The sequence below is a fragment of the Echiichthys vipera genome (assembly GCF_963691815.1).
Source record: "Echiichthys vipera genome assembly, chromosome: 4".
In the NCBI taxonomy this organism is placed as follows: Eukaryota; Metazoa; Chordata; class Actinopteri; order Perciformes; family Trachinidae; genus Echiichthys; species Echiichthys vipera.
Window position 1 is genome coordinate 13,559,576 of NC_139829.1, and position 13,737 is coordinate 13,573,312.

The 13,737-nt window shown below is 39.6% G+C and overlaps 4 protein-coding genes across 4 annotated transcripts; all 4 read right to left on the reverse strand.

Moving 5' to 3' along the window:
* Positions 1–249: 249 nt before the first annotated feature.
* Positions 250–1,137, reverse strand: LOC310946433 (uncharacterized protein; the record flags this gene model as incomplete). The annotated part of the gene is made up of 1 exon (XM_083912892.1): positions 250–1,137. The coding sequence occupies one exon, from the start codon at positions 1,135–1,137 to the stop codon at positions 250–252; it is 888 nt and encodes a 295-aa protein (XP_083769018.1).
* Positions 1,138–3,478: 2,341 nt separating this feature from the next.
* On the reverse strand, positions 3,479–4,378 carry LOC310945932 (trace amine-associated receptor 2-like; the record flags this gene model as incomplete). The annotated part of the gene is made up of 1 exon (XM_083912194.1): positions 3,479–4,378. One exon carries the CDS (start codon positions 4,376–4,378, stop codon positions 3,479–3,481), a length of 900 nt encoding a protein of 299 aa, XP_083768320.1.
* A 2,590-nt stretch (positions 4,379–6,968) lies between these two features.
* LOC310945933 (uncharacterized protein) lies at positions 6,969–7,850 on the reverse strand (the record flags this gene model as incomplete). The annotated part of the gene is made up of 1 exon (XM_083912195.1): positions 6,969–7,850. The coding sequence occupies one exon, from the start codon at positions 7,848–7,850 to the stop codon at positions 6,969–6,971; it is 882 nt and encodes a 293-aa protein (XP_083768321.1).
* A 2,451-nt stretch (positions 7,851–10,301) lies between these two features.
* Positions 10,302–11,183, reverse strand: LOC310946613 (uncharacterized protein; the record flags this gene model as incomplete). The annotated part of the gene is made up of 1 exon (XM_083913122.1): positions 10,302–11,183. The coding sequence occupies one exon, from the start codon at positions 11,181–11,183 to the stop codon at positions 10,302–10,304; it is 882 nt and encodes a 293-aa protein (XP_083769248.1).
* Positions 11,184–13,737: the final 2,554 nt, after the last annotated feature.

Here is a 13,737-nt window from a genome sequence, read left to right on the forward strand (position 1 = left end):
TGAAAATATATATAAAGACCTAAATGATCTCAAGTCTTTATTAGAAAATAAAAACTGTTGAAGTTGATGATTATAACGTGTTGGAGTCCTTGGGTTCTTGTTGTTCTCATGACTTGCTGGTCTCTCCCTTCCCATCAGGGCCGACTCTGAAGAAAGGGATTATAAACGATATTAAATGAGCAATGCCTACATCTATAGGTCGAACGAGGTAGTGCATTTTTCATGCAGTTCAGTGTTATTCTGTCTCCGTTACCTCCTCTTGCATCTCGGGCACACTCTGCCCCACACAGTCCTCACCATGGCTTCCCTCAGAGCCGGACTCCCCCACAAATACACCGCCGGTGTGCACACAGCGTTGAACCGAGCCATGATGGCGAAAAGATTGGTGGCCTCGTTCCTAAATGTTAGTCCTCCTCCACCCACAAATCTGATGATAATATTAACAAAAGAGGGGCACCACAGCACCAAGAAACTTATAACAACAAAAATGATAATCCTCAATGACTCTTTCTTGTTTTCTTTCTCGGCGCTGGGAGGATCTCTTTCAAGCTGGAATCTGGCAACAACATACAGTTTGATAGTCATGACCACTTTAGTGAACAGGATTAGCTGAAAGACGGCAATGCTGAATACATACATTTGTATCGCTTTGGAAAGTGGCAACAAATTCCTGGCGATTAAGTGAGCAACATTGTAAACCCAGCAGTAGATGTTAATGCCTATCACAAACTGTCTTGTGATGAAGCGACTGTAGATGAATGGGTGGCACACAGCAAAATACCGGTCAAATTGTGCAAACAAAAACGTCAATATATTGACCCCTAGAAGTGACGATAAAATATTATAAGTTCCATTTCTAGACGGATAACCCTCCTGAACATCAAACAGACCGAGATAATACACTGAAAACCCAACCAGCGTGTCACAAACACTGGTGTTGAGCATGAAAATAAACCTGTTCTGGAGGCGGAGAGCTCTGGTGGCCAGGATGGTAATGACTACAGGCCCGGCCACCAGAACAGCAGTTGTAGCGAATAAAATCTGGAAAATAAATATGAAATAATCCTCCGGACTGTTGAAGGTCACAGAGAGAGGTACTCCTCCTGTCACAGAGTCAGTGATGTTGGAGGGGAGCATTGTTCGTGCGCCAAGGATTCAGGTGCAGCCCTTATTTTATACTCTACTGTGCCACTAAGTAACCCGCCTTGATCTCTTGAGATGCTGTGATGTAATATGCTTTTTATCCCATTAACATGAGAATCCATGCCGAAGTCCTGCAGAGAATTGAGTTTTACTTTTGAAGAAGCGGCCTTTTTTTTTTAATTTTTCTTTTTCTTTTTTTTTTTTTACATATTGTAATGTTTTCGCACCTGTACCACATCAGGCTTTTGCTGAGCTTTGCACAATAGGTCATCATCCAACAGTAACGAGCGCAACATGTTTCCCCGGCTAATTGCTGTAACATTCAGTATTGTTAGAAAATCTAATTGAACTTAATAAAGGAACTGTTTTATACATACAGTATCTGAATAGAATTCCACACATCGCTGCATTAACTGCGTGGTCTCATGGGAGGGCGTATAAATAGCACGCCACTTTTCATGACTTCCATGACTTTTCGCGTGCATGTCTACGCATATTAAGCTTTTCGCGTGTAATTTAACGCCCGTAGTTCCCCCAGGGTTAGGGTTAGGGTCAGGGTTAGGGTTAGGGTTAGGGTAAGGGTTAGGGTTAGGGCATTTCACGCCCGTTATTTCAGCCATCCTTCACATGAAATATTGATTTGAAAACAACCCTCTGACAGAAAGCTCCACCACTTCCTATTTCTCCGCAAGGTGGCGGAGAAATACGAACACGTGGGTTTTCCCTCAATGACATTTGTGCGTGAAATGACAACGCCATCTCTGCACTATACAAGTCAATTGAGACTACATGGCGTGAAATGACACGCAAAAATCATGACATGCGTTGTAATTATACGCGAGATGGCTTGAGAGAAATAGCGTGTCATTCACACGCCTTTTGGTGATACCAGGCTGGCATTAATAGTTTGTCATGCTAATTTGCAGGAGGATGCCTCCCAGTTTGTCCTCTTAGATTTCAATTTTTTTTTAAATGTTTCATTATAGGACATAACCAATAAAAACAACGCAGAAAAAGAATGGACAGCACAGTAGGCTGTGTATTAACCTACTTTGCCAGTGCCAGACTTGTGCTCAATAAAGCTCTTAGTAAAGCTGTTCAAAAAACTGAACCTCTTCATCATTTGTGTTTGTGAGATGGGAAACTCTCTTGATAAAACATCGCGGTGGACAAGATGCATTTGATTTAAATGAGCTTACTGTTATTTATCTGTTATCCGTCGGGGATCAGACAACTTCAGCACCAGGAGCTGTCCACTATGACCTCATGTCGATCGGCATCGCGTCTGACAGCACGAGGCATACTAATGCTGTCACTGCCATCACATTAAAGGTATTAGTTGTGTTAGTAGTTAATGAGGTCAGTTTCATTGGGATTCACAGGCTCACTGTATTAATACACAGTAAATGTATGTACAGTGCTCAAATGTTTTGGTTGTAGCCTGAGGAAAACCTCCCTACAGTTGATGTGTAAACATTTTTTTTATTGTCTTTGAAATATGTGTATGGGTTTTAGGTATGATCTTAAACTCTTTTTTTTACTAAATTGAAGAGTTAAGTCTAGCAGCAAACACATGGATGTTGTAGCCTGGCTCGGCTTCTTACTGCAATGTTGCTCAAAGTCTCCCCTGTGCAATTGTTCCTTTAATCCATGTTGAAAAAGCATTTTACCAGGCACTACAAATACTTAATTTGGCAGACGTGACTATTAAATATCTTATAATAATAATAATAATAATAATAATAATAATAATAATAATAATAGTGAGGCCTATCATTGTAGTACTGCGCTGAATCTAACCATAACAGGAAATCCAGCTCACTTTGCTCTAGGAAAACATTGTTCGTTAAATCACTAATATTTCATATTCTATTGCAGGATATTTGAAATATAAAACAAGATTATTATTTTTCTTTTTATTCACAGTCCTGTTAATGAGGAACTGTGCAAGCACAACACTACAGTTTTGCAGATGCATCCTACTCCCTATATATAATATTACAAATGTATAGGGGTTGGGTTGAAAATATACACTGTTTATAAATTAAATATATTATTTTAATTAAGAATATTCTTTAATAATGGCTTCTTAAAGCTTCTGTTAAAGTAGCAGAAAAAGGCCCAAATAGAGCACGAGACTCTCGATCAGACAGAGAAGGTCTGTGGGTGTGTGCATATTATAATCTACAGTCCCTGCAGCAAAATTGCTGACGGAGTCCTCGATTAACACAATTTTCACAGTCGGCAAATCTTTCCTTTGCATTTTTTTCACAGGACAGGAGCTAGATAGCGCTGCTCGTTTAAAGATTAATATTGAGAGGAAGGCATGCCATCTTTATGCAGTATAGGGCAATTTCACTTTCTTGCATCTCGGGCACACTCTGCCCCACACAGTCCTCACCATGGCTTCCCTCAGAGCCGGACTCCCCCACAAATACACCGCCGGAGTGCACACAGCGTTGAACCGAGCCATGATGGCGAAAATGTTGGTGGCCTCGTTCCTAAATGTTAGTCCGTTTCCTAGCATCAGCCTAAGGACGATGTTAACAAAAGAGGGGCCCCACAGCAGCAAGAAACTTATAACAACAAAAATGATAATCCTCAATGACTCCTTGTTGTTTTCTTTCTCGGCGCTGGGAGGATCTCTGTCAAGCTGGTACCTGGCAACAACATACAGTTTGATAGTCATGACCACTTTAGTGAACACAATGATTTGTAAGCTGACAATACCGAAAACATAAAGGTCTATTGCTTTGGAAAGTGGCAAGAAATTTAAAACGATCGACCTACTATAGACATGAAACCAACAATAGATATTGACAGAGATAACCACTCTCCGGGTTATATAGCGCGTGTAGATGAATGGATGACAAACAGCAAAATACCGGTCAAATTGTGCAAATAAAAATGTCATTATGTTTACCCCAAGAAGAGAAGGTAACATATTATAAGTGCCATTTCTTGAAGGATATCCTTCTTTAACATCAAACAGACCGAGATAATACACTGAAAACCCAACCAGCGTGTCACAAACACTGGTGTTGAGCATGAAAATAAACCTGTTCTGGAGGCGGAGAGCTCTGGTGGCCAGGATGGTAATGACTACAGGCCCGGCCACCAGAACAGCAGTTGTAGCGAATACAAGTTGAAAACCAAAAATGAGAAAATCTACAGGACTGTCGAAGTTCACAGAGAGAGATATTCCTCCAGAGTGAGTGATGTTGTAGGGGAGCATCGTTCCAAGAGTGCACTTTGGATTTAATGTCCTTTTATAATCGGTTGTTAAGCCACTGCCCATGTAACCCAAACAGTTTTTTTCCCTGAGGCATGACATAATCTCACCTTTCATATCCGTGTTCGGGCTTAAACCTTTAAATATTGATAAGTTAAATTCAGTTTATTATGTTGTTTAAGGAATTCTTAGTTACAAATAAATTCTTTGCAATAAAAATTACTTTAAGGGCTACGTGGTCTCATGGGAGGGCGTATAAATAGCACGACACTTTTCATGACTTTCATGACTTTTCGCGTGCATGTCTACGCATATTAAGCTTTTCGCGTGTCATTTAACGCCCGTAGTTACCCAGGGTCAGGGTTAGGGGTTAGGGGTTAGGGTTAGGGTTAGGGTCAGGGTTAGGGTTAGGGCATTTCACGCCCGTTATTTCAGCCATCCTTCACATGCAATATTGATTTAAAAACAACCCTCGGACAGAAAGCTCCACCACTTCGTATTTCTCCGCAAGGTGGCGGAGAAATACGAATGACATTTGTGCGTCAAATGACAACGCCATCTCTGCACTATACAAGTCAATTGAGACTACATGGCGTGAAATGACACGCAAAAATCATGAAATGCGTTGTAATTATACGCGCGATGGCTTGAGAGAAATAGCGTGTCATTCACACGCCTTTTGGTGATACCAGGCTGTCAAGGGATATATATATATATATTCTTCAGAATTTGGTAGAATATGCGCTGTGGCTATACCACTGCTGTGCTGGCATGTTTTTTTTTAAATAACCAAGCACTTTAACAAAAACCCTTATTTTGTGAAAAAAAGAACAGTGATCCAAAATTAGAGAACAGTAACCATTGTGTCAGAAGAGAAGATTTTAATAATGTTTTCTTAAGGTTATAGGAATAAAACATGAACAGGAAGTGTAGAGGCCTGTGCTTTGAATGACTTCAGCACATCTGTGCCCACAGGACATCTCTAGTTTCTCTCACTGCTCTGGTTTGATCTTGGTCCGTTCTTCTTCAGTCTCTTTCACAGTTCGGTAACTGAAGTGGGTTGCTTAGACATTACTTTGTTAACAAGGATTTTCCAGAGATTCTCTACTGGGTTTAGATCTGGACTCTGGGCTGGCCCTTTCATTGTTTCAATATTCTTAGCTTCAAGGAACTGCTTAACCTGTTTTGCAGTTTGCAAGGGGCATTGTCTTGCATTAAAATTGTGGGCTGATTGGGAGCAAATTGCAGTGAATGTATTGCATGTTGCCAAAAGCAGATTTGAGATGTGGCTTGAAAATCAAACAACCGCGTAAGATGTTTGTGAATCTGACGAGAGAGGCTGAGCACAGCTGCTGCTGTTAGAGAAACACAACACAGGGAAACCAGATGGTGTGGAAACTAGTAGGGGTATAACACCCAGCACACCTGCAGAAACATCACACACAGGGGGAGAGGGGGAGAACCACTCAGTGGCAGCAGGTTAAAGGGACACTGAATCAAATGCAGAATGAATGAAGGCTTCTGTATGCAACGTTGCAGTCTCCCCTGCACAAATGATCTTTATCCTCCAAAGGTGGAAACAGCATTTTACCAGGATATAGAAATACTTATTTTGGTTTTACAGTTCAATATATGGAATAATGATAATAATAATGATAATAATAATAATAAATATAATAATAATAATAATAATAATAATATTAACCAGTTTTTTCGTGTTATTGTGACCGTGTCTGACGCGGGTTGTTGGGAGGGAGCGCGGGGTTCATGTTGGGGTTTTCTTTTTTTTTTTTTCTTGTTCTTCTTTTTTACGTATTAGCAGATGTACTGTACATGTATTTTACCTGTTTCTGTGTTAAGGTCTGCAAAAATCAATCAAAAAAAAGAATGCGCAGAATCTAACATAAAAAAATTACCAGCACATTGTGTAATATATTATTATTATTATTATTATTATTATAACTTTTCGCAGAAAGTAAATAGCAAAAACTAGATAGTGCGCAGTCAGATGTCAGTCATTTCTTTTCTCCATTTAATTCCAAATCCACGCACTTGTTAAAGTGTGTCCGCGAGCTGATGGAACTGAGAGGGCACAAACACACTGCACTACAGTAAACATGCAACCGATAATATTTCTATATATTCAAATTGCGACCTATAATATTTCAGAAAACTGGATTATCGGGATTAGGGAAATATAAAAGATATATACATCATGTCCATTAATCTTTAAGGAAACCAGGGCTTCTTAAAGCTACAACGGCAAGCACGAATAAAGCACGGGCAAACTGCTGTTCAAGATCAGGAAAAAAAACTGTCACAGCATGTGGCAAAAAAAATAGCTTAATCATTTTTATCTACAGTTTTCCATTTGTCTCTCCAGTTCGCTCCTAATGTTGACGCAGTCCATTATCAGAGGCCTTGCAGTAAAGTGTCTGACAGAGTCCTCGGTGAACACATATTTCTCAGTCAAAGGCTTTTCTTCTCCGCTTCTTTTCACAGGACAGGAACCAACTGCTCATTGCAAGTTTACTTTTGATTAAAAAAAATAATTGCATCTTAATACAGTGGGACTACATGGCCATTAAACAAATTATCCTGTCTTGCTTCTCGGGCACACTCTGCCCCACACAGTCCTCACCATGGCTTCCCTCAGAGCCGGACTCCCCCACAAATACACCGCCGGTGTGCACACAGCGTTGAACCGAGCCATGATGGCGAAAATGTTGGTGGCCTCGTTCCTAAATGTTAGTCCGTTTCCTAGCATCAGCCTAAGGACGATGTTAACAAAAGAGGGGCCCCACAACACCAAGAAACTTATAACAACAAAAATGATAATTCTCAATGACTCCTTGTTGTTTTCTTTCTCGGCGCTGGGAGGATCTCTGTCAAGCTGGTACCTGGCAACAACATACAGTTTGATAGTCATGACCACTTTAGTGAACACAATGATTTGTAAGCTGACAATACCGAAAACATAAAGGTCTATTGCTTTGGAAAGTGGCAAGAAATTTAAAACGATCGACTGACTATAGACATGAAACCAACAATAGATATTGACAGAGATAACCACTCTCCGGGTTATATAGCGCGTGTAGATGAATGGATGACAAACGGCAACATACCGGTCAAATTGTGCAAATAAAAATGTCATTATGTTTACCCCAAGAAGAGAAGGTAACATATTATAAGTGCCATTTCTTGAAGGGTATCCTTCTTTAACATCAAACAGACCGAGATAATACACTGAAAACCCAACCAGCGTGTCACAAACACTGGTGTTGAGCATGAAAATAAACCTGTTCTGGAGGCGGAGAGCTCTGGTGGCCAGGATGGTAATGACTACAGGCCCGGCCACCAGAACAGCAGTTGTAGCGAATACAAGTTGAAAACCAAAAATGAGAAAATCTACAGGACTGTCGAAGTTCACAGAGAGAGATATTCCTCCAGAGTGAGTGATGTTGTAGGGGAGCATCGTTCCAAGAGTGCACTTTGGATATAATGTCCCTATATAGCTGGTTGTTAAGCCACTGCCCATATAAAACCAAACAGTTTTTTTCCCTGAGGCATGACATAATCTCACCGTTCATATCCGTGTTCAGGCTTAAACCTTTAAATATTGATAAGCATTTAAGTTCATTTTAAATTAAATTTTTAGTTTAAGGAATCCTTCATTCAAATTCATTTTTTTTCTTACTTTACTAAAACTGAATATTTCAGAACAATCATACAGAGGAAGCACACTCCATTCCCTTATACACAATTATATATATAACTATCCACAATAAAAGTATGAACAGTGCTTAAACATTTTTATGAAACCTAAGTAAAACTCTCCATTTGTAAGCCACTCAAAAACAGGTTGACCCTTTCATTGTCAGATTCACTTAAAAAAACTGATTGCTTTATTTTATTCATGGATTATGAACACAAAGATCCAAAGGATAACATACTGTTGTGAAATGTTATATTATATTGTGCATGGTTTCCCACAGAGCCTGACAACTGGACCTCGTGTGCACGCAGACTTGAAACGAGTCAAGATGAAGACAAAATCGGTGTCTTTGGTCCTATATGTCAACCGTCCTCCAAACAGCAGCTACAACCTCATGACCTGTGTGCACAGTACACTCGTATCTTTAAAAATAGGCCTAATTGAGATTCAGCACCACATGGTGTCGCGTGGACAGCGACACTGTGTTGCAGTAGGCTGTGTGTTAATCAACTGGTGCTCAATAAAGCTGTTGGTAAAGGTCAAATCAAAGTAGTGAACCTCATCATCATTTGTCTTTGTGAGACGTAAATGTGGGGATGTGGGCATAAAACTATATATTTCAATCAAGAGACGTTTGATTTAAATTAACTTGTACTGGTATTCATCTGATATTCGTTGTCGGGGATCAGACAACTTCAGCACCAGGAGCTGTCCACGAGGACCTCATGTCAATCGGCCTTGCGTCTAATAGCACGAGGCATACATATGCTGTCATCACATCAAAGGTATTAGTTAGGCTGTTATATGGTAATGAGGTCGGTTTCATTGGGATGCACATGGACTCGTGTATCAGTACAGTATCCACAGTAAATGTATGAGCAGTGCTTAAACGTTTTGATAAAGGCTGAGGAAAATTTCAGTTGTAGATCGGAAAAAAAGTTCGACTGCCAGAGTCAGACTCGCTCACAACAGAGCAGTTTGAAGACTGACTGATACAGTTGGAGTTTTTTTTAAATGTTTTGAATTATTTGAATATATTTGAAATATGGGTAAAGGCGTTAAGTAATTTTTGTGGCTCTTTTACATACAGATTAAAGAGTTTTCCTTTCCCCCGGTTCACTTTAGTAGTTTTCAGTCGCTTATCACAGAGTCCAGTTCACATGTTTTATTGGTCGGTTAGTCGGAGACATTTCTTTGCCACCCCCCTTCACAAAACAGGAGCCAACTTAACGCTGCTCATTAAAAGTTACCATTGAGAGAAAGGACCGACATCTTTACTGCAGAACAGGGCCATTTCACATATTCCAGCTGCTTCCATCTTCGGCGCACTCTGCCCCACACACTCTTCAACATGTTTTTCCACAGAGCCTGACATATACACCTGGACCTGGTGTGCACGCAGCCTTGAAACGAGTCACGATGAAGACAAGATCGTGTCTTTGGTCCTATGTGTCAACCGTCCTCCCAAAAGCAGCTACAACCCAATGACCTGCGTGCACAGTACACTCGTATCTTTAAAAATAGGCCTAATTAAGATTCAGCACCACATCGCGTGGACAGCGACACTGTGTACAGCAAAGCCGAGGCAGATTTACCATGGCCGATAAGACAGCTGGAATATCTGTGATAAAAAATACAATATAAAACTAGTAATTTTCTTTACCTATTGCCCATCAGCCTATCGAGTTGTCCTGTTGTCATGTAACACCTGCAGTCGAGCACTCCATCTCTGCACACCTACTTCCGCCCACACATCACATCTGAAAACAACAAACTATTTAATTTATAATTTAGAGTGTCTCCTGTGTAAATATACATACATGTAACACATACTGAACGAACAGTTAGCTCAGATGAAGCATGAGCTCGACCTTGTAAAATCCAGTGATGGAGACGTTGTAGATAATAGTATCTGTATAAAAACCCCTGGATTGTATATTGAGTTGGGTTTATGGTTTCAATAACACATTATTCAGACAGAGAGAGAAAAAAGAGATAGTTAACTAGAATAACGTGTTGAATGGAGTCCTCGGGTTCTTGTTATTTCCATGACTTGCTGGTATCTCCCTTCCCATGGCAGGGGCCGATCCTGAAGAAAGGGATTATAGACAATTTAAATGAGCATCGGCTGCATCAAAAGACAAATCACAGTATCTATTGATTGGACGTGGTAGAGTATTTTTCATGCAGTTCAGTGTTATTCTGTCTCCGTTACCTCCTCTTGCATCTCGGGCACACTCTGCCCCACACAGTCCTCACCATGGCTTCCCTCAGAGCCGGACTCCCCCACAAATACACCGCCGGTGTGCACACAGCGTTGAACCGAGCCATGATGGCGAAAAGATTGGTGGCCTCGTTCCTAAATGTTAGTCCTCCTCCACCCACAAATCTGATGATAATATTAACAAAAGAGGGGCCCCACAGCACCAAGAAACTTATAACAACAAAAATGATAATCCTCAATGACTCTTTCTTGTTTTCTTTCTCGGCGCTGGGAGGATCTTTTTCAAGCTGGAATCTGGCAACAACAAACAGTTTGATAGTCATGACCACTTTAGTGAACACGATGATTTGTAAGCTGACAATACCGAAAACATACACCTCTATTGCTTTGGAAAGTGGCAAGAAATTTAAAACGATCGACTGACTATAGACCTGAAGCCAACAATAGATATTGACAGAGATAACCACTCTCCGGGTTATATAGCGCGTGTAGATGAATGGATGACAAACAGCAAAATACCGGTCAAATTGTGCAAATAAAAATGTCATTATGTTTACCCCAAGAAGAGAAGGTAACATATTATAAGTGCCATTTCTTGAAGGATATCCTTCTTTAACATCAAACAGACCGAGATAATACACTGAAAACCCAACCAGCGTGTCACAAACACTGGTGTTGAGCATGAAAATAAACCTGTTCTGGAGGCGGAGAGCTCTGGTGGCCAGGATGGTAATGACCACAGGCCCGGCCACCAGAACAGCAGCTGTAGCGAATACAAGTTGAAAACCAAAAATGAGAAAATCTACAGGACTGTCGAAGTTCACAGAGAGAGATATTCCTCCAGAGTGAGTGATGTTGTAGGGGAGCATCGTTCCAAGAGTGCACTTTGGATTTAATGTCCTTTTATAATCGGTTGTTAAGCCACTGCCCATGTAACCCAAACAGTTTTTTCCCTGAGGCATGACATAATCTCACCTTTCATATCCGTGTTCAGGTTTTTTTTGTTGTTGTTGTTTAAGGAGTTTTCCCTTCAGTTCCCTACTTTATGTTGCGAAATAATTCATAAAAGAGATTTCAGAGCAACGATATGCACACTCCTTGGCTTGATCCACAATATGCAAATGGCTGCAACAATTAAATCCAAATAACAATCAACACAAATACAGATCCACTGTCAGGACCCCTACCCCATATGCCCTGGAATAACCCTGTGACTAACCCTGTATAACCCTGTGTGGTAACTTTATAAAACACATTAATTTAGGAATATGGAACAGCTGAGCACATAAGGCCGTGGTGCAACGCATATGTAAGTCGTAGGTCCATAAGTTTCAGTCAGAGTCTTTTGCTGTGTTCCTGATGGCACAGGGGTAGAAAAGCTTCAATTCGAAGTCATGGTCACAATGAAATAAAAAAAACACACAAGAAAAAAGCCTAGTCCTCCCTTTATTGAATGGCGGTGATCCGGTCAATAACTGCAGACCCATTTCAAAGCTCTCTATTTGAGCTAAGGTCCCCGAAAGGCTGGTAAATGACCAAATCAATGAATTCATGTGCTTCAAATGGTTTGATGAAATTATAGGTGAAAGCACCCTTCATTCCAAATGAAAACATTAATTAATTAACTAACTAGTTGTTTTTTTAACGAGAATGGTGATAATAATTTGATTATAATCTCGTTTTTAAAAAATCGTGATTTTACAGGGCTGAGCTGATAATAGATCTCATTAATGGCAGGAAAACACAGATGTAGTAATAATAACTATTGTTATATTATTTGTGTCTGTTCTACAAAGCCGGCTTCCTAAAAATGTATGTTAAGCAGTTTTACTTACATCGCATATTAATAATACTAACACAGTTTAACCAGATACTGTCTTGACAATGCAATATTTCGGTAGAAAACAAATGAGCCGTTGTCTTTTACAGAAGCTGTATCAACATTTGGCACCTTGCCAAATATGTTAATTAAAAAGTTTCCTCTTTGTATTGAAAAAGAACATTTAGGCGAGATAACGTTTCCTCCAAAAACCAAAATAATATAAATGAAATTGTTTAGGAGGCAGGGTTGCAAAAAGAAAACCCACAAGCCAGTACAATACCAAGGCCAATTTGAAAAAAAGTTAAATTCATTTAGTTGTTTTATTTGTTTATTTTGTCACACAGACTGTAACTGTTTCATAGTGATGTTAGTGGATTCAATATTACTTTATTATTATATTAATTTTGTATTATATAATTATTAATATAACCTGCAATGTCGGCACTCAGATGAAGACGAGTTTTCAAGAAAATAAGAACACAATCCATGTACTAAATTCAAGATGGGCAATAGAGATAGTTGTTAGTTTATCCAAATGTTTAATTTTATTCTTTTTTAAAGCATTTATAACAAATATGACAGGTGTCTTTCATGCTGAAAATATACCTTGAATGTGAGATGTAGTTGGTTTAGCCTCAAATTGTCATGGAGTAATTCCCCTCGAAATATGTGGCAGTGACACACACTGCCCTCACCTTATCCTAGACACAGTTAATATTTCACCTTTGTCCTGAATCCCCATGTAAGAAGGTTCAACTGCTGAATCTGTCGTTTCTGTTTCAGTCATTTAAAAAAAAGTGATGACTGAGAACTTCCTTTGATTCATACAATGATTGGAACCGTGTGATCTGGTCGTTTTTAGTCCATTCTCCTTATGAAACCTTATGAGGATGTTGATGCTGCCTGCTTCATTATAATTTATTCGTTGCTCAATCAAAGTTAAAACCAATTCGGGAAAAGAAAGGGCTCATGCTCATGCATGTAAAAGTGTAAGGAATAGGCACACCAAGTAATTCAATATTAAGTACATTATAAGTATCTCTAAATTCCCCCTAAATGTCCAGATTAAGTTATTTGTAAGTTCCCAGTAAGTTAGTACAAAAGATTACACCACAACTCGGGAGTGATTACACTGGATGTTGCTGTAATGTAAAGCAGTAACTCGGATGTGATTTTTTTTTTTTTCAAAATGGCCCTATTACCATCAAACAAGCAAACACAGTCCCTTTATAATGTGTAACTATAACAGTGCTTGAGATTACAGCCCGCACATAATGCAACAAAATATTCTCTAAAATGTCCACATTGTTGCTCAGTTCTATGTCGGTGTTGTTATTTATGTCACATTGTAGGGAAACGATAGAATAGACACCCGGCAGTCAATAGGAACTACAGTATAAATGCTCTTCAAATTCCTCCCAAACCTCCAGCTTCAGTAGGTCATACCCTGTAATAATAGAATAGGTACCCATCAGTGGAAAAAAAAAAAACTACAGTATAAGTTATTTGTAACAACAACATATAATGGTTTTTAGGAGACGGGGTTGGCCATGAAATCCACAAGATAGCGACATTAGCAGGGCCCTAGAAATTAAACATCT